The sequence below is a fragment of the Heteronotia binoei genome, chromosome 17, assembly GCF_032191835.1.
Source record: "Heteronotia binoei isolate CCM8104 ecotype False Entrance Well chromosome 17, APGP_CSIRO_Hbin_v1, whole genome shotgun sequence".
Lineage (NCBI taxonomy): Eukaryota > Metazoa > Chordata > Lepidosauria > Squamata > Gekkonidae > Heteronotia > Heteronotia binoei.
In genome coordinates, this window is record NC_083239.1 from 44837925 (window position 1) to 44858271 (window position 20347).

Genomic DNA, 20347 nt, shown 5'->3' on the forward strand with positions numbered 1-20347 from the left:
CTAATATGCAAAGAAGTTCCTGCTACAAAAATAGTCCTGGCTGTGGTCCACCATTCGGAGCCTGGATTCCAAAAATACCTTCAGGCTCAAAAAGGTTAGAGACCTTTTTCTTAGAGAAAAATATTATTTATAGCAGAGTTAGAAATGAGTAGCACAGCAGAGAATACACAGAGATCATGTGTTTGTTTAAAAGAATATGATTGCTTTACTTAAAACTACAGGGAAGGGTAAACTGGGAATAAAATCACAGACATTCACTTCCTACATCTTTACAGCTTGAGAACAAAGCTAGGAATGGCCTCTCTTCTCCAAACTTAGACAAAGGGATGAAGAGATGCCATAAAATGCAGAATAGGCAATACATTGATTTCCAATCACAACACTCAGTTACTGGTCATTTAACTCAGACCTCCTACAGGTTTTCATGGGCTTTCTCTCTAGCTAGCAGATAAAAAGATAAAGGTAGTCTCCTGTGCAAGCACCAGTTGTTTCCAACTCTGGGGTGACGTTACTTTCACAACATTTTCACGGCAGGCTTTTTAAGAAGGATGGAAGGCTGAGTCAACCTGGAGCCGGCTACCTGAAACCAGCCTCCGCTGGGATCGAACTCAGGTCGTGAGCAGAGGGCTCCGACTGCTGTACTGCAGCTTTACCACTCTGCGCCGAGGGGCTCTTCTTAGCTAACAGATAGGTTACATTAAACCTGACTTCCTGTTAACTAACAATAACAACAGGGTTAACTCTATAATTACTTGAAATGTTGCAGGCTCGCTAATCCCATCTCCCCGACCTGGAATAGAATAGGAGCTGCCTCTGCCTCCCAGTCTTGGTATTCCTTGGAGGTCTCCCATCCAAGCACTTGCCAGAGTCAGCCCTGCTTCCAAGATTTGACGCAATCTGCCTTGTCTGGGCTATCCGGGTCAAGGGTTCCTCTTGCTCTTCCCGTGGGGTTTCTGGGTGGGGGCGGAAAGTGCCATCAAGTATGACGACCCCCATAGGATTTTCAAGGCAAGAGATGTTCCAAGGCGGTTTGCCCATCCCCTCCCTCTGCACAGCAACCTTGGACTTCCTGGAGGGGTCTCCCATCCATACACTAACCAGGATTCTCCCTGCTGAGCTTTTGAGATCAAATAAGTCGAATTTTTTTTTGCTCGCAAGACTCCACAGCTTAGAGCAGGGGTGGACAAACTGTGGCTCGGGAGCCACATGTGGCTCCTTCACGCATAACGTTTGGCTCTCGAAGTCCCCACCCCACCCCCTTGGCCAGCTTGGAGAAGGCATTTGTCCCTTTAAATCAGGGGTGGGGACCCTCCATCCCGAGGGCCATATACGGCCTTCGAGTTCACTTGGTGTGGCCCTCGGGGATTGGAGAGCAACTTTGGTGTAGTGGTTAAGTGTGCGGACTCTTATCTGGGAGAACCGGTTTGATTCTCCACTCCTCCACTTGCACCTGCTAGCATGGCCCTGGGTCAGCCATAGCTCTGGCAGAGGTTGTCCTTGAAAGGGCCAGCTGCTGTGAGAGCCCTCTCCAGCCCCACCCACCTCACAGGGTGTCTGTTGTGGGGGAGGAAGGTAAAGGAGATTGTGAGCCGCTCTGAGACTCTGTCCTTGAAAGGGCAGCTGCTGTGAGAGCTCTCTCCAGCCCCACCCACATCACAGGGTGTCTGTTGTGGGGGAGGAAGGAAAAGGAGATTGTGAGCCGCTCTGAGACTCTGTCCTTGAAAGGGCAGTTGCTGTGAGAGCTCTCTCCAGCCCCACCCACATCACAGGGTGTCTGTTGTGGGGGAGGAAGGAAAAGGAGATTGTGAGCCGCTCTGAGACTCTGTCCTTGAAAGGGCAGTTGCTGTGAGAGCTCTCTCCAGCCCCACCCACATCACAGGGTGTCTGTTGTGGGGGAGGAAGGTAAAGGAGATTGTGAGCCGCTCTGAGACCCTTCGGAGTGGAGGGAGGGATGTAAATCCAATATCTTCTTCTCCTTCTGCTGGACTGAACCGAGTCATGTGGGAGCCTCTCTGGGGCCTGGCTGGCCAGCGAGGATCGTGGGGCCCAGCCGCGCTGTGTAGCAGCCTCCCAGGGCCAGGCAGGGATCACAGGGCCCAGATGTACTGTGTGGCAGCCTCCCTGGGGCCTGGCTGGCCGGCCAGAATTGCTGCAGGGCCTGGAAAAGTGGCTGCCACAGTTCAGTTTGCACTTGATTCTCCCAGAGGCTGTGGCCTAATATGCTAATGAGTGTGGGACCTAATATGGTAATATTAGGGGATGTGGTCTAATATGCTACATTTGCCTAGGGCAGCAGGCCGGGGGGGGGGGGTGTGCGCGCGCCAGATTAGGCTCTCCCCACATGACTTCAAATAGAAAAACAGTTATTAGCATTAATTTTGCTGGCCTGAATCATTCTCCCTCGGCGGAGCACTGTTTTTAAGTTGATAGTTTTTTATGGCCCGCGAATGGTGTTATAAATATCCATATGGCCCTTGGCAGAAAAAAAAGGTTCCCCAGCCCTGCTTTAAATCATTTTGCCAAGCCAGCCAACAGCTTGGGAATGCATTTAAAGTTGCTTTCTTTCCACCTCTCCCTCCCTCCCTCCTCCCCATCTATTTCCTTTCTTCCTGTCTTGAGGCTCTCAAACATCTGACGTTTATTCTGTGTGGCTCTTGTGGAGCAAGTTTGGCCACCCCTGGCTTAGAGGGAACATTTGCTACAATCCCTCGATTTTCCAGGCAATTCCCCGGTACCATGGGCCGGGGAATGTTTCTCTCGCTCCCCCCCTTGCGGTCTCCTTCCTTGCGCCCCCTCTTCTCCCCCCACCCCCGCCACGGCGGCTGCCAGAGAGTCGCCCCTGACAAATTGGCTGTGCGACTGAGTGGCGAGAGTTCAATTAGCAAACACACTGAGCGAGCCATCGGCGTAAGTGACCTTACAAGTTTAATTAACGTCCCATCATTATGAGAGATTGAGATCAAACCGCCGTCACTTTGATAAATTAACAAATTATCACCTAGAGGTTCCCCGCCGCCCCCCCCCCCCCCAATCCGGCTAGCTCGGATCCTCCAAGCAAACTCAGCTGCGGGCCACATTTTCTCTCCCCGGCCAGGAGTCCGCATCTGTCTTTTTGGAAAGAGGAGAATCTACCGGCTCCATGGCGCCCAACGCCCCCGTTGCATTGACCCGGCAGTCGTATCCATTGAATGGAGTGGGATAATCGGCACAGGAACGCGCAGGAACACAGTCCCGGCTGCCTTGGTGTCAGGGGGTGTGGCCTAATATGCAAATGAGTCTAAGGTCCCTGCTGGGCCTTTTCTACAAAAAAAAAGCCCCTCTATGAAACAGTGGTGATGTCAGGGGGGGTGGCCTAATGTGCAAATAGGTTCCTATTGGGTATTGAGAAAAATATTATTTAGCTGAGTTAGAAATGAGTAGCACAGCAGAGAATACACAGAGATCGTGTGTGTGTTTAAAAGAATATGATTGCTTTGCTTAAAACTACAAAGGGAAGGGTAAAACTGGGAAGAAAATAACAGACACTAACTTCTACATCCTTTGGCCACCAAATGAGAATACTTTGGCCACCCAATGAGAAGGGAGCACTCCCGGAGAAGATCCTGATGCTAGGAAAGACAGAAGGCAAAAGAAGAAGGGGACGGCAAAAGATGAGATGGCTGGACAGCGTTACTGATGTCACAAACACGAATCTGAGCAGACTTCGGAGGATGGCGGAAGACAGGAGGGCCTGGCGTGACTTTGTCCATGGGGTCGCAGGACTCAACTGTGCGACTGAACAACAACAACAACTTCTATACGTTTACAGCTTGAGAACAAAGCTAGGAATGGCCTCTCTTCTCCAAACTTAGACAAAGGGAGGAAGAGATGCCATAAAATGCAGAATAGGCAATGCATTGATTTCCAATCACAACCCTCAATTACTGGTCATTTAACTAAAACCTCCTCCAGACTTTCGCGGCCTTTCTCTCTAGCTAGCAGATAGGTTACAGGAAACACATGTGACTTCCCGTTGACTGACAATAACAGCAAGGTTAACTCTATAATTACTGAAGTGTTGCAGACTTGCTAATCCCAACAGGGGGTGTGGCCTAATATGGAAATGAGTCTGAGGTCCCTGCTGGGCCTTTTCTAAAAAAAAAAAGCCCCCTATGAAACAATGGTGATGTCAGGGAGTGTGCCCTAAGGTGCAAATATTCCTGATGGGCATTTTCTACAAAAAAGTCCAGAGTGAAACAATGGTGATGTCAGGGGGGTGTGGCCTAATATGCAAATGAGTTCCTGCTGGGCTTTTTCTGCAACAAAAAAAGGCTTGGGGATAATGCTTTGCGTGTGTATGTGCAGGGCTTTCTTTGTAGCAGAGCTACGAAATGACCCCTGAATTCAGAAGGGTTAGGATTTAGATGGGAGACTTCCAAGGAGCAGGGGTGGAATTCTAGCAGGAGCTCCTTTGCATATTAGGCCACACACCCCGGATGTAGCCAATCCTCCAAGAGGTTACGGTAGGCTAAAAGCTACATCAGGGGGCGTGGTTCAATATGCAAAAGAGTTTCTGCTACAAAAAAAGCAGTGGGGTGTTTGGGGTTTGGTCAAGCAAAGGAGTCTAAGGTTGGTTTGTTTCCAAGCAAGTTAGGTGACATCCACGGGTCGTTGGACAGCGCTCTCTCGCTGTGCTGCAGGATCGCTTGCAACTGGATAGGCTCAGATACGTGAGATGTTGGATTTGAAGCTATCGGATTTATACCCCGCCCTCCACTCCGAATCTCAGAGCCGCTCACAATCTCCTTTACCTTCCTCCCCACAACAGACACCCTGTGAGGTGGGTGGGACTGAGAGAGTTCTCACAGAAGCTGCCCTTTCAAGGACAACCTCTGCCAGAGCTATGGCTGACCCAAGGCCATTCCAGCAGCTGCAATGGGAAGAGTGGGGAATCGAACCCGGTTCTCCTGGATAAGAGTCTGCACACTTGACCACTACACCAAACTGGCTTTCGGTTGCAAAGGATTGCCCGAGGGGCAGCCACAGTGGCAATACCCAATGACGGGTAGCCCAGGCAATCCCCGTCTCCTCAGATCTCCGAAGCTAAGCAGAGTGGGCTCTGGTTTTAATGTTCGGTGGGAGACCACCCAGAAAGTGAAGGGTTGCTGCAGAGAGACAAAGAGGACAAACCACCTCTGAAATGTTTCTTGCCTTGAAGACTCCAGAAGGAGCTGCTCTAAGTTGGCTGCGACTTGAGGGCAACTTCCCACGACCCCCAGAGACTCCGCTGAGGACTCTAGACCAGGGGTGGCCAACGGTAGCTCTCCAGATGTTTTTTGCCTACAATTCCCATCAGCCCCAGCCATTGGCCATGCTGGCTGGAGCTGATGGGAGTTGTAGGCAAAAAAACATCTGGAGAGCTACCGTTGGCCACCCTGCTCTAGACAGGTGTTTTGATTTAGGAAGCCTCTGCCTCGCAGGTAACGGATGTCGGAAATGGCTATAGATGAAGGGTGGCCAAACTTGCTTAACCTAAGAGCCACACAGAATAAACGTCAGATGTCAGAGCTGCAAGCCATGTATGAGGGAGGGAGAGAAAGAGAGAGAGAGAGAGAGGAAGGAAGGAAGGAAGGAAGGAAGGAAGGAAGGAAGGAAGGAAGGAAGGAAGGAAAGAAAGAAAGAAAGAAAGAAAGAAAGAAAGAAAGAAAGAAAGAAAAAGAAAGAAAGAAAGAAAGAAAAGAAAGAAAGAAGAAGAAAGAAAGAAAGAAAGAAAGAAAGAAAGAAAGAAAGAAAGAAAGAAAGAAAGAAAGAAGAAAGAAAGAAAGAAAGAAAGAAAGAGGGAGGGAGGGAGGGAGGGAGGGAGGGAGGGAGGGCAAATAGATGGGGGAGGGAGGGGAGGGGGGAAAGCAACTTTAACATTAAATGCCTTCTAAGCTGTCGGCTGGCTTGGCTTGGTGAAGTGATCAAAAGAGAAAAGGGCTTCTCCAAGCCAGCCGATCCGACAGCGGGGACTTTGAGAGCCACACAATATGCGTGAAAGAGCCAAATGTGGCTCCCGAGCCTCAGTTTGGGTATCCCTATAGTATAGAATAGTTACTGATGTAGCAAACACGAATTTGAGCAGACTTCGGGGGATGGTGGAAGACAGGAGGGGCTTGGCATGACTTTGTCCATGGGGTTGCAAAGAGTCGGACTCGACTGTGTGACTGAACAACAACACAATATAGTATAGCATAGCATAGCACAGCATAGCATAGCATAGCATAGCATAGCATAGCACAGCATAGCATAGCATAGCACAGCATAGCATAGCATAGCACAGCATAGCATAGCATAGCATAGCATAGCATAGCATAGCATAGCATAGCATAGTATAGTATAGTATAGTATAGTATAGTATAGTATAGTATAGTATAGTATAGTATAGTATAGTAAGATCAAGACATGTAGCCGTGTTCGACTGTGGCAGCAGTAGAAAAGAGCAAGAATTCAGGCACACCTGAAAGACTAACAAAAACTGTGGGGAGGGAGCGATAAGAGCTTTCCGGAGTCACTGCTCCCTTCTTCAGCAACAGCTGTGCTTCGGGTGGGGGGGGGGGAGAGACCCTCGCTGACTGTTGCCTTCTCCTGTCCCGAAGCTACGATTGTGGAGCCATGCACAGGTTCAAGCGAAGCCCTGGGATCTCCACTTTTAAAACGCTAACTTAAAAAAACAAAAATCGCGTATCTATTTTTTTTTTTTAAAGAGATCTAAAAACGTCAAATGGAACCGCGTGCCTTATCAGCCTCCTGCGTCTAAAGGACCCCTCCGCGCCTTGTCATGTATACTCGCTGGCGACACCCTGGTTTGTGGCGACCACCCCGAGAATCGCGCTGAAGGATCTGGCTGTTGTGGATTCTCTAGCAGGACGTTGGTTTGCGTGGGGGCCCCGACCCTGTGAGAATTAAGGGCGGCGGGGGGTGCAGGTGGAAGGCTGGGGGGCTGCACGAGCGGGGAGCTTCCAGTCCACGAAAGGGAAAGGTGGGAAAAGTGAAGGAGGCGATTTCTTAAAGAACAAAACTCCTCGGGAATCGTGAAGGTTCGTTCAACCCGGGAGGGCCCCCCGGGCTTGTGTGCAGATTCTCCCACACTTTATTCTTCAACTCTCGGGTCGCTTGAACGTGTGAATGGGCCTTCCGAGACGACATTCTGGCGTGATTTAATCTGGAAAGGGTCGTGCGCCTGCGACTGGTCACCGCAGGATACTTCGGCAACGCGTTAGTCTTTGTTAAGTCCCTGGTGTTCCAAGCCGGAGAAGGGTAGTCTGTCTCTGTCTCTTGTTCTGTCTCTGCCTCTCTTTCTGTCTCTCTCCTCCCCCCTCCCCCCACGCCTGCCTCGCCTCTTTCCTCTCTTATTTGTTTTGCAACTTCGGTTTCTTTCCAATCCCTCCCCCCTCCCCAACTCCGCCGCGCCGCTCCTTCGCAGCTGGAGGCCAATCTCTCTCCCCACCTCCCTCCTTTCCCAAAACTCTCTCCACAACATCCGCCTGCCCCCCCCTTCTCCTTTCCCTTTGGGATCAAAAGCTGCGCAAACAGCCCCGAAGCCACCACCGGGATGCTAATAGGGAACGTGGAGAATGCCAAACGACGCCCAGCAGAAGCGAGACAGACAGGAGGGGGGGGGGCGCGCGGGGGTCAAGAATGCAGCGGGAGGAGGCGCAAACGAGGGGGGTGGGTAGAATTGGGACCAGGGAGGGAAGGCGGCACGGTCTAACCTGATCCCGTCGGATCTGGGACGCCTGGAGGGACCAAGGCAGGCCTCGGAGAGGCAGGCAAGGGCCGATTACCTCGGTTTCCCACTTGCCTTGAAAGCCTCTTGCTGGGGTGGCCATTTGATGGGGGGCAGAGTGGAGAAAGAAGGAAAGACCCCGCTTGGCAACAGGTGTGTGAGTGTGTGTGTGTGAGAGAGAGAGACAGAGACAGAGAGGGAGGGAGAGATAGGGAAAGAGAGGGGGAGGACAGAGAGAGGAGAGAGCGACAGGAAAGAGAGAGGGGAGAGAGACAGAGAGAGACGGAAGAGAGACGGAGACAGAGACACAGAGAGAGACAGAGAGGGACAGAGAGAGAGACAGAGATGGAAAGAGAGAGATGGAGACAGAAAGACAGAGAGAGGGAGAGACAGGGAAAGAGAGGGGGAGAGAGAGGTGAGAGAGACAGGAAGAGAGACGGAGACAGAGACATAGAGAGAGACAGAGAGGAACACAGAGAGAGAGAGAGGTGGAAAAAGAGAGGCGGAGACAGACAGACAGAGGGAGAGACAGGGAAAGAGAGAGAGGGAGAGGAGAGAGAGAGAGAGAGAGAGAGAGTTAGGTCACCTAAGGATTATGAGAAGCCAGCTTCTTTGGTTTGGCGTGCCTCTCGCCTACAGCGCCCGGGCCTGCCGCGCGTAGCCCCTGGCTCCAGCTGTATGGGGAAGGTAGCTTTGATGTGCCTGAAGATTTCTCTCTCTTCCCCCCTCCCTTCTTCTTCCCGGCCCCTTTTCCGTCCTTGCCATAATCTGGCGCGTCTTAGAGCGGCCTAATTGCAAATCGATGGCGTTCGCGTGCCCGCTGGGTGTTTGCGAAGTGGTTGTTTGATGTTAATACCAATTCCACCTCCGCTACTTCCCCCCCCCTCCCCGCGCCTTCCCCAAGTTTGCCAAACTAGCGGGCCGAAGGATAGTCTCCCGCACCGGCTGGATGCACAAGCGGGGAGCGGGCTGATCCAAGGAAGGCCCCGATCCTGGCTGCCTTTCCAGTCTGCTGCGCGGAACGGCTCCGGGAGAAAGCGCTTCTCCGTGCGCTCTGGAGACGGTGGCGCTGCGCAGAGGGGTTCGACGGCGGGGCCGGAGAAAGGGAGTCCTTGCCGCCTCGGTTCGTCCCAGAAGGAGCTGGGAATAGCGGCGTGTCTGGCGGATCGGGGCCCTGCTTTGGCAACTTGGGTGGGGAAACGTCTCTACTTTTTGGACCGAACGCTCCCGGTGCTTTCTGGCAACCATTGCGCACCCGGGAACGAAGTCTGGAGAGGGACCGCGCGGCCCTGACCCTTACTCCGAGTAGCCTTGCTATTTAATTTATTCAATTCGTTCATTAGAACATTTCCAGCCCGCCTTTCCTCGTGGTTCAGGGCGGGTCCTTGGCCCATCTTTCTCCAGTTCTCACACGGGGAACAAGAGAAATATGCGACCCAACCTCGGGGACAGCTGGGAGGGGACAACCCCCCTTCTTTTAAATTATTCCCTCCCCCAGTTCCTGTAGAAAAATGTATGTCCTCCTTGACCTGGCCTCATCCCGTCGGTGCGCCCATAAAAGCAACCCAAGGCCGCAACACGGAAGGATAGCTCGCACGTGTGAATGGTTCAGAGTTAACCCTATCGGCCTGCGTTGGAAGAGCTCCATTCGTGTCCCGGTAGAACCACCGAAAGCAACAATATTTTCGGGGGGGGGGGGGGCGGGGCGGGGTGTGAGCTTTGGAGAGGAAGACTCCCTCGGTCACGTGTGAATGGGTCACAAGGATGCAGCACTGCTGATCCCATTGGTAAATTCTGCGTGGACGCGAACACCCGCGCAGAACTTGCGAGCTGGTTGGGTTTAAGGTGAAGCGATCGAGGCTCACGCAAGCTGTGGGTCGCGTCATGCTGCGATCCAGAAGAGCGCGCCCCCTAAATCCGATCTTTGGTTTCTCCTTCTTTCCTTTCCAATAGACTCCGTTCTCACGTTGGACAGGAGAAGGAGAAAGAGAAGGAGGAGGAGGAGGGGAGGAAGAAGAAGAAGACTGCAGGTTTATACCCCGCCCTTCTCTCTGAATCAGAGACTCAGAGCGGGCTTGTTGTTGTTGTTCAGACGCACAGTCGAGTCCGACTCTTTGCGACCCCATGGACAAAGTCACGCCAGGCCCTCCTGTCTTCCACCATCCTCCGAAGTCCGCTCAATTTCGTGTTAGTTACATCAGTAGCGTTGTCCAGCCATCTCATCTTTTGCCGTCCCCTTCTTCGTTTGCCTTTCTGTCTTTCCAGCTTCAGGGTGGCCAAAGATTTGAGCTTCAGCTTCAGCATCTGATCTTCCAGGGAACAGTCTGGGTTGATTTCCCTAAGGGCTGACTGATTGGATCTTCTTGCAGTCCACAGGGCTCTCAAGATTCTTCTCCAGCACCACAGCTCGAAAAGCATCTATTCTTCTGCGCTCGGCCTTCCTTATGGTCCAGCTCTCACAGCCATACATTACTACTGGGGAATACCATCGCTTTCAATTATACGGACTTTGTTGGCAGGGTGATGTCTCTACTTTTTTATTTATACGCCCAGGTTCGCCATAGCTGTCCTCCCAAGGAACAAACGTCTCTTAATTTCATGGCTACAGTCACCATCTGCAGTGATCTTAGATCCCAGAAATGTGAAGTCTGTCACGACTTCCACGTCTTCCCCTTCTATTTGCCAAGGTGTGATGGGGCCGGATGCCGTCATCTTAGTTTTTTTTGTTGAGTTTCAAGCCTACTTTTGTGCTCTCCTCTTTCACCCTCAACAAGAGGTTCTTTAGGTCCTCCTCATTTCCTGCCATTAGAGTAGTGTCATCTGCATATCTGGCTGCGCATATCAGAGCGGGCTGTTCCTCCCCCCCCCCCCACAACAGACACCCTGTGAGGTGGGTGGGGCCTGAGAGAGCTCTCCCAGCAGCTGCCCTTTCAAGGACAACGCCTGCGACAGCTATGGCTGACCCAAGGCCGTTTGGAGGAGTGGGGAATCAAACCCGGTTCTCCCAGATAAGAGTCCGCGCACTTAACCCCTACACCAAACAACCCTCAGATGTTTCCTAGTGGAGAGGAAAACCCCTTTCCATCCTTAGGTCCACATATTTGGGGGAGGGGGAGGGGGGTTCAATCGAAGCAGCTACAAAACCGCCTTCTCGGGCGTGCGTCCTTGGCTAAACCGCGAGAGGGAATATCTCCCTGCCTTCCTTCGGCCGACCCGACCCCTACTTGGTAGGCGAAGCGGCTGGCGCTGCGGCAGCGCCCGGAGTCGCCCCCTGAGGATTCGTCGCTCCCGCAGCCGTCTCCCCCCACCCCACCCCCCAACGCCTGCCGCTTCCTTGCCGACAAAAGGGCGTCTCGGTTGGTTTTTACATTTTCTTGTCATGGAGAAGAAGAGCAAACCTTTGGCGGCGGGCGGCTGCCAGGTTCCGGGAAGGGCCTTCTAGGGGGGTGGGAGGGTGAGAAGGAAAGAAAGGGCTTGGTGGATGTCAGGGAGGGCTGCGCAGCCAGCCGGATGCGGAGGGGTGAGTAGGGGGGTACCCGGGAAGAAAGAGAAGACCTCGCGAGGGATGGATTGGAAGAGGAATGGAGAGAGAGGAAATACTTCTTCCGAACAGAGAGCGCTTTCAGGCGTGGCAATCCGTTGCCAGAGGCTGCGGCGATGGCCGCAGGGATCAACAGCTTCACAAGGAGACGAGGCAGATTCCTGGAGGAGAGGTCGGGCCATGGCTACTAGCCACGGTGGCCGAGGGGAACCTCCGCATTCAGAGGCACGGAGCCTCCGGATCCCAGGGCCAGGGGGGCCGCGTCAGGGGAGGCCCTCAGCCTCTCTGGCCTGTCGCTGAGCCTCCAGGAGGGCTGGTCGGCCGCTGTGGGAGGCAGGATGCTGGAGTGGATGGGATCCCTGGTCTGATCCAGCAGCAGGGCTCTTCTGATTGTTCCTATGAAGGCCTCAGCCTCTCTGCCTTGTTGTTGGCCCTACAGAAGAACTGGTTGGCCACTGTGTGAGGCAGAATGCTGGACAAGATGGACCACTGGTCTGATCCAGCAGGGCTCTTCTGATGTTCTTATGAAGGCTTCAGCCTCTCTGCCTTGTTGTTAGCCCTCCAGAGGAACTGGTTGGCCACTGTGTGAGGCAGAATGGCTGGACAAGATGGACCACTGGTCTGATCCAGAAGGGCTCTTCTGATGTCTTATGAAGGCCTCGGCCTCTCTGCCCTGTTGTTGGCCCTCCAGAGGAACTGGTTGGCCACTCTTTAAGACTGGACTAGATGGACCTCTGGTCTGATCCAGCAGGGCCTTTTCTGATGTTTTTATGAAGGCCTCGGCCTTTATGCCCTGTTGTAGGCCCTCCAGAGGAACTGATTGGCCACTGTGTGAGACAGGATGCTGGACAAGATGGACCACTGATCTGACCCAGCAGGGTTCTTCTGATGTTCTTAGGAGGCCTCAGCCTTTATGCCCTGTTGTTGGCCCTCCAGAGGAATTGGTTGGCCACTGTGTGAGACAGGATGCTGGACTAGATGGACCTCTGGTCTGATCCAGCAAGGCTCTTCTTATGTTCTTATGGAGGCCTCAGTCTCTCTGCCCTGTTGTTGGCTCTCCAGAAGAACTGGTTGGCCCCTGTGTGAGACAGGATGCTGGACTAGGTGGACCCTCACTGTTTGGATCTAGCAGGGCTCTTCTTATGAAATAGATAAGTCTATGAGAGACGGGACATTTGTAGCGTTAGTGCGTTGTAACAGGAGCTGGGTTTCCCTCTTACTTACTCTGCCGTAGAAGCTGACGGGGGTGATCTTGGGTCAATCTCATCCTCTCAGCCTATTCTACCTCGCAGGGTTGTTGAGAGGATTTTTTTAAAATGAAGTCGAGGGAAATGGTGCAAACCACTTTGTGGGGAAAGAGTCAGCTTTCAAGGAAGCACATCAATAAATGACGGGCCAATATTAATGGCTGTGTGAATCTGAATGCGATGAGTCAAAGTGAATATGTTATTAAAGAAAAATCTGACAGAATATAATATGATTGACCGGGAATACCTCCACACAGACAGAGACCGTAGTCACACACACACACATGGGCGGTTGTGGTTCGTACTGAGAATACACTCTACACATGCCCAGAGGCATTCTTTTCTTGTTGTTGCTTCAGCTGTCAAAAGGCTACACCTGCAAGCTAAACGGTGATGAACTATAGCGTTGATTAAGTCCCGGATGGATGGAGGAATGGCTAGATAGGTCTGTAGAAAATCAAGGAATAGTCTGGGGCCTGGGGTTGCCTTTCTCCAGGTGGGACCTGGAGTTCTCCCGGACTCACAACTGATCTCCAGACCCCAGAGATCAGTTCCCCTGGAGGAAACGGAAGCTCCAAAGGGTGGGCTCCGTGTCACTGTGCCCTGCTGAGTTCTCTCCCCAAACTCTGTCTTCTTAGGCTCTAGCCCCCCCCCACACACACACACACACCATATCCAGGGATTCCTCAAGCTCCAGTTGGCAACCTTAACTGAGACACGAATGGGGGAGAGAACGTGGAGGGGCGGCAATGAATGCCAATCGTTATGTATCTTTTGTTGTGTGTTGGGAACACAACGACGGTCATCTTAACAACAACCTAACCAGGTAGACCATCCCAGGCATGCGCACGTTGCAGCAGGAGAAACAACAACTCCTGAGAGCCGCTCCAGGAGGTCCCGGCTTAGATGAGGCTCTTGAGGCACAGGAGTTGTTTCCACCGAAAGGGGGCGCACAGAGGAGGGCGAGCTACGTCGGCGGGCGGCGTGAGGAAGCACCTGGCCGCTGCCGGGCGGCCGAGCTGCTCCCTCGCGCCCTCTAGGGGCGACGGATGGCAGAAGAGTTGCCCAGCAGTCCCCCCCTTTTCAAAACCGACCCGAACTTTTCTCCCTGTTCTGATAAAGCAGAGAGGGACCGAGGCTTGTCTTAGCTGTAGACTCGGCAACGGTGGGAGTCCTGGAAGACTGGGTTGTGAGTATGTGTGTGTGTGTGCGCGCGTGGATGATTTCATCTCCCCGGATCCGTCGTGTATATATTTATTTATGATACTCCGGTGCTCCGGGAGATATTCATTAAGGCGCAGATTTCAAAGGGAGTCAGGCAGCCGGAAGGGCTGGCTCGGCGTGTGAGTCTGCACAAAGAGCCCGGGAGAGAAAGAGGCGATGTGTGTGCGCACCGGTGGGAGGGAGGGAAGGGTGGAATTTCCCAGCATTTTAACTCTCTTGGCTTCTCCGCTTTCTTCTCCTTCCCCCCCCCCCCTTCTTCTTCTGTTAAACAAACAAATAATGAATAAAGCATCGGCCACGCAGGAGCAATTTCACGTCTCTACCCTTTCTGTATATTTAATTCCAGCTCTTAAAAAGAAATTAACTCCTCCCTTCTCCTAATTCGCTCCCACCCGCCTTTATTAATTCTTTTACATTTGTATAATCCGCTGCCCCGGTATCTGCATTTTCTTCTGTTGCTGTAGCTCCAACACTGTTCATTCCCACCCAAGTGCCCTACCAGATATTACTTGCCCTCAATTTTTTTTTCATTCGCTATCAAATATTTGCTTCGTCCCTTTTCTCTCTCCCCCTCCTCCCCTAATTTTGAATCTATCGGCTCCCGCCTTTCTGTCTTTCTTCTTTCCCTTTTCAGTTAGCTTTATAGGTAGGTAGGTAGGTAGGAAGGAAGGAAGGAAGGAAGGAAGGAAGGAAGGAAGGAAGGAAGGAAGGAAGGAAGGAAGGGAGGGAGGAAAGAAGGAAGGAAGGAAGGAAGGAAGGAAGGAAGGAAGGAAGGAAGGAAGGAAGGAAGGAAGGAAGGAAGGAAGGGAGGGAGGGAGGAAAGAAGGAAGGAAGGAAGGGGAGGGAGGGAGGGAGGGAGGGAAGAAGGGAGGGAGGGAGGAAGAAAGGAAGGAAGGAAGGAAGGAAGGAAGGAAGAAAAGAAGGGAGGGAGGGAGGAAGGGAGGGAAGGAGGGAGGGAGGGAGGAAGGAAGGAAGGAAGGAAGGAAGGAAGGAAGGAAGGAAGGAAGGAAGGAAGGAAGGAAGGAAGGAAGGAAGGAAGGAAGGAAGGAAGGAAGGAAGGAAGGAAGGAAGGAAGGAAGGAAGGAAGTTGGTTAAGAGACGGCTGTAATGCAGAAATAGCTAGATGGATTAGAGTGGGGATATTTAGACTGGAAGAGCTGGTAGAATAGAACAAGGCGTATAAAAATATACTACACCTTGCAGGAATTTTTTTTTTTTTAATTAGAAGGTAGGAACCCAGATGAGTTCTTTTCTCCAGAACCCTGATTTCCAGCTAAAAGCATATAGATTCTGCCATCTTCTTCTCCATCTCTATTCTCTACCCATCAGAGACTCGGTGACGACTCTCTCTCTCTCTTTCTCTCTCTTTCTATTTTCAATTCTGTCCAGACTCTCCCAGCTCCCTCGAAGAAATAGCCTCAGAGAGCTGCCAACTGTCTGGAAATTAAAACTTTTCAAGTGCCATTGTTCAAAAAGGGAGCGCCCCCCTTTAAACTCCCCCCCCCCCAGTGCCACAGTGACAATTTTGGTCATCCTTTCATTCCGACTCTCTCGCCATTTCTCTCTGTGTGTAGCTCTTTATTTTAAAAAGATCAGAGAAAAAATATGAATTTTTTTTTTGGAAAAAAAAGGAAAAATCAATTTTAATTTCAGTTTAGAAGATTGTGTTAACAGGGGAGCGGGAGATGGGCCGCGCATCACTCGAGTTGTCTCTTCTATTCAGCCCCCTCGGTCCTTTTCTTTCCTCGGCAATTGTTCAGACTTTTCCCAGACAGAAATGCTCTTTCCACACACACACACACACACACACACACACCCCGCCCCATCAATCCTTCTCTTCTGGACCATTCGCCAAGACCAGACGGTTTCACCCTCCCCGCCCCCCCCCTTTCGAAAACGTATGCGTCATTATCTTTGGATATTCACCGGAGAAAAAGACTATAATTTGTCAAGGTGGGCGAATCAACCTGGAATCAACGCACAGGCTTTGTGTAGTCTTTTGATCGCACCGTCCAACTTTGCCACGGGGTTGCTTTTGCCCAATGATTTGTTTCTCCACCGCCCCCCCTTGGAAGAGCCCCGTGGCGCAGAATGTTAAAGCTGCAGTGCTGCAGTCCTAAGCTTTGCTCACGACCTGAGTTCGATCCTCGGCGGAAGCTGGGTTTTCAAGTAGCCGGCTCGAGGTTGACTCAGCCTTCCATCCTTCCGAGGTCGGTCAAATGAGTCCCCAGCTTGCTGAGGGGAAAGCGTAGACGACTGGGGAAGGCAAAGGCAAACCACCCCGTCAAAAGTCTGCCGTGAGAACGTTGTGAAAGCAGTGTCACCCCAGAGTCGGAAACGACTGGTGCTTGCACTGGGACCTTTCCTTTCCCCCTTGGTAGCAAAGGTAGGGAAAGCATTCTGGGGTCCGAAGCTCCCCTCTGCAACAACCAGCGTGAGGTTTGGTGGCACCGAATGGTTTAAAGGGAGCCGTGCTTGGAGGAAGGTCTCTTGTATTTGCTAAAGCCGCCTGCCTTGCTTAAGAGGAAACCCCAGCTCCCAGGGCAGCAAGCCCACAGACTGTCTAGCACCGGAGGCAAGGCTAACGTCTCGGGGGCGCACCCCCCCCCGCACTGATAACATCACCGAGTCACTTGCGGGGGACCCAATATTGGCGCACCCCAGAAGGTGAGCGCCCTAGGCAATCCCTAGTCTGCCTAGCTGCAGGGCCGAGCAGGAACCGGGGTCCTCTTTAGCCTCTTTTCCGAGCAAGACCCAAGTGGACAGCCCTGTTTGATCTCAAGCGGTAGAACAAAGTAGGAGTCGAGGGCACCTTTAAGACCAACAAAGTTTTATTCAGAACCTTAAGCTTCCCTGTGCTCCGAGCACCTTTCGTCAGACGTCTGAGGAAGGGTGCTTGGAGCGCACAGAAGCTTACGTTCCTAAGAGGAGATCCTAAGATTGTCTGGCAGCCAGAGGTTCTAGCTCTTTTTGAGCACCTTTAAGACCAACACAGTTTTATTAAGAACGTTAAGCTTTCGTGTGCTCCAAGCACCCTTCATCAGATGTCTGATGAAGGGTGCTTGGAGCACACGAAAGCTTGTCTTCTGAGCAAAACTTTGTTGGTCTGAAAGATGCACTCGACTCCTACTTTTTTTCGAGCAAGTTTTCGTTTGGATTTCTGAAAGTTTTGGGACTAGGGCACTCTTTAGAGGGGGTGCGGTGGGTGCGGATCTGTGGCATCTGCTGGCGTTCCGTCTTCTCTCTGAGTCTCCCCCCCCCCACTCTCGTCCTTTGTGGTCTCCCCCTCTGCGAACTATAAGGAGCGGTCCAGCCCCGGCGCAGGATAGGGCGCATCTCTTGGGTTTCCGCAAAAGGGTAAAGCCGGCAGCTACAGCCGGATGCAAGCCCCCCTGGACTCGGAATACGGCACGGATTCGGCCCGTCCCCCTCTCTAGCTGACATAAACGGGCTTGAGAGAGGACATAGCATGCTGATAAAGGGCTGCCAACCTCCCGGTGGTAGCTGGAGACCGCCCGAGACTCCAAGCTGATCTCCAGGTAGCAGAGATCCGTTCCCCTGGATAAAATGGCTGCGTTGGAGGTGGACTCTAGGGTATTAATGAATAATTACTTCTTGCATGGCATTCTGTGTAAAACAACAGGAGATCCTAAGATTGTTTGGCAGCCAGGCGTTTTAGCTCTTTTTGAGCATTGTGCACCACTAGGTGGCGAGCTAGCTTATTTTTAGGGCAAGAGAGGTTTCAGGGGGGGTTTGCTGTTGTCTGCCTCTGCAGGGCAGCCCTGGTATTCCTTGGAGGCCACACTTCCAAATACTAGTTAAAGTTGACCCTGCTCAGTTTCCGATATCTGATGGGATCATATGAACATCTGAAGCTGCCTTATACTGAATCAGACCCTTGGTCTATCAAAGTCAGTATTGTCTACTCAGACCTGGCAGCGGCTCTCCAGGGTCTCAAGTCCCCAGGTTTTTTACACCTATTTGCCTGGAGCCTTTTTTGGAGATGCCGGGGATTGAACCTGGGACCTTCTGCTTCCCAAGCAGATGCTCTACCACTGAGCCACCGTCCCTCCCCCTAGCTAGCCTGGGCCACCCCATGCAGGTCTGTGGCCTTATGCCCCTTTGAAGCCCCTTCTCTCCTCAAACCCCGACCTCCTTGGACTCCACCCCCAAATCAAGTCTTTCCCAACCCCGAGCTGTCAACCGGACTGATTAGACTGCAACATCCTCGGGAAGCAATCTGCCTTGCCTACTCTCCCTTTTATTTACTCTGCAAAGGGTGAGGCATCTGGGCGGTGTTTTAAGCGCTGGTGCTGATGCGAATAAAGCTGACTCTAGAAGCAAGCCAAGTCACACAAAGCAGGGAAAGAAGAGGACTGCAGAGTTATACCCCGCCTTTCCCTCTGAATCAGAGACTCAGAGCGGCTTACAATCTCCTTTATCTTCTCCCCCCACAACAGACACCCTGTGAGGTGAGTAGGGCTGAGAGGGCTCTCACAGCAGCTGCCCTTTCAAGGACAACTCCTGCCAGAGCTATGACTGACCCAAGGTCACTCCCGCAGCTGCAAGTGGAGGAGTGGGGAATCAAACCCGGTTCGCCCAGATAAGAGTCCGCACACTTAACCACTACACCAAACTGGCTCTCTTTTAAGCCCATCACATCAGGTTAACGTGTATTTATTTATTTGTTTTATACATAGTCCGCCTTTCTCAATGGGGCTCAAGGTGGATTACACAGGGTGAGGCAATACAGTCGGCAGGATGGGACATTCAGTAGACGATGAAACACGATTAGGATTATCCAAATCCGGAGCCGACCAGAAATCTGTAAGCAACACAACTGCCGCAAAGGATAAGTATTAACAGGACATGCAAAAATTCCACAGTAGGAAGCAATTTACAGCAACCGGGACACAGCAGTATATAACCTACAGTTCCTGTACATTTATCCCAGTAATGTTGTGAACTGCTTTGTACAGAGCCACCCTGTTATCCGTGGAGAAAAGCCCTCTCGAATCATTCGCTTTTGCATACTTTAAAGGCGCTTTCCCACACACTAAATAATAGCACTGCCAATCCGCTTTCAGTGCACTTTGCAAGTGAATTTTACTGTGCGAAATGGCAAAAAAAACCATTTGCAAAAGGACGTTGAAGTGGATTGAAACGGCATGATTCAGCACGTGTGAAAGCACCAAGCCCCTCCTCCCCGCCCTGTTTGGTGTAGTGGTTAAGTGCGCGGACCAGTTGGGTATAGTAGTGAGGTGCGCTGACTCTTATCTGGGATAACCGGGTTTGATTCTCCCCTCCTCCACTTGCAGCTGCTGGAATGGGCCTTGGGTCAGCCATATCTCTCGCAGAGATGTCCTTGAAAGGGCAGCTTCTGGGAAAGCTCTCTCAGCCCCACCTCCCTCTCAGGGTGTCTGTTGTGGGGGGAGAAGATAGAGATTGTAAGCCACTCTGAGTCTCTGATTCAGAGAGAAGGGCGGGGTATAAATCTGCAGGCTTCTTCTTCTTTCAATATAATTCACTTCCCCCTTTCGCCTTCTGTCCCTTACTATGCACCCCCCCTCGCCCCCCAGCCCGACCTAACAAGATCCCACCCATTTCACAGAGCTGCTGCGAATACTGCTGAGAGGGCGGATGTGAAGCGCTTTGAACGCTTCTGGGGAAAGCGAGTATAAACGTTGCTGTTAGGATTCCTCTTCCCAAGACTATTGAGAGCGCGTCGCGCCTCTGACGCCCTGGGGATCCACGATCAACTCCTCCCCCCCACCATCCAGGAAAACTCACTGGATAGCCCTGCAGGGAGAGGGGGACGTCACTGCCTCTCAGCCCCATTTGCCCCCCAGAGATGCTGTGGGGAGAGCCAGTTTGGTGTGGTGGTTAAGTGCGTGTATTCTTATCTGGGAGAACCGGGTAGATTCCGCACTCCTCCACTTGCAGCTGCTGGAATGGCAGTGGGTCAGCCATAGCTTTTGTAGGAGCTGTCCTTGAAAGGGAGGGGGGAGGGAAAGGAGATTGTGAGCCGCTCTGAGATTGGGAGCGAAGGGGAGTCGTCTTCTCCTTCTCCTTCTCCTCCTTTTGGAGAACTGGCTTAGATTCCCCACTCCTCCACTTGCAGCTGCTAGAATGGCCTTGGGCCAGCCATAGCTCTTGCAGCAGTTGTCCTTGAAAGGGCGGCTTTTGGGAGAGCCCTCTCAGCCCCACCCACCTCACAGGGTGTCTGTTGTGGAGGAGGAAGATAAAGGAGATTGTAAGCTGCACTGAGACTCTACGGTCTTCTTCTTCTTCTCCTCTTTCTCCTTCTTCTTCTCCTCCTCCTCCTCCTTCTTCTTCTTCTTCTGAACCGGGTTAGATTCCCCACTCCTCCACTTGCAGCTGCTGGAATGGCCTTGGGTCAGCCATAGCTCTTGCAGCAGTTGTCCTTGAAAGGGCAGCTTTTGGAAGAGCCCTCTCAGCCCCACCCACCTCACAGGGTGTCTGTTGTAAGGGAGGAAGATAAAGGAGATTGTAAGCCGCACTGAGACTCTACCGTCTTTTTCTTCTTCGTCGTCTAATGGGGGAAGGGAGAGAGCCCCCCCACATGCC

The 20347-nt window shown here is 52.1% G+C and overlaps 1 protein-coding gene across 1 annotated transcript in view; it reads left to right on the forward strand.

Annotated features, from left to right (window-relative positions):
* Positions 1-3139: 3139 nt before the first annotated feature.
* The window catches only part of ERFL (ETS repressor factor like), a 49333-nt gene continuing 32125 nt past the window's right edge, over positions 3140-20347 (forward strand). The window contains exons 1-2 of the mRNA XM_060258528.1: positions 3140-3193; positions 10979-11168. Of these exons, the coding sequence (XP_060114511.1) occupies positions 3140-3193; positions 10979-11168 (244 nt within the window). The remainder of the gene's footprint in view (positions 3194-10978; positions 11169-20347) is intronic.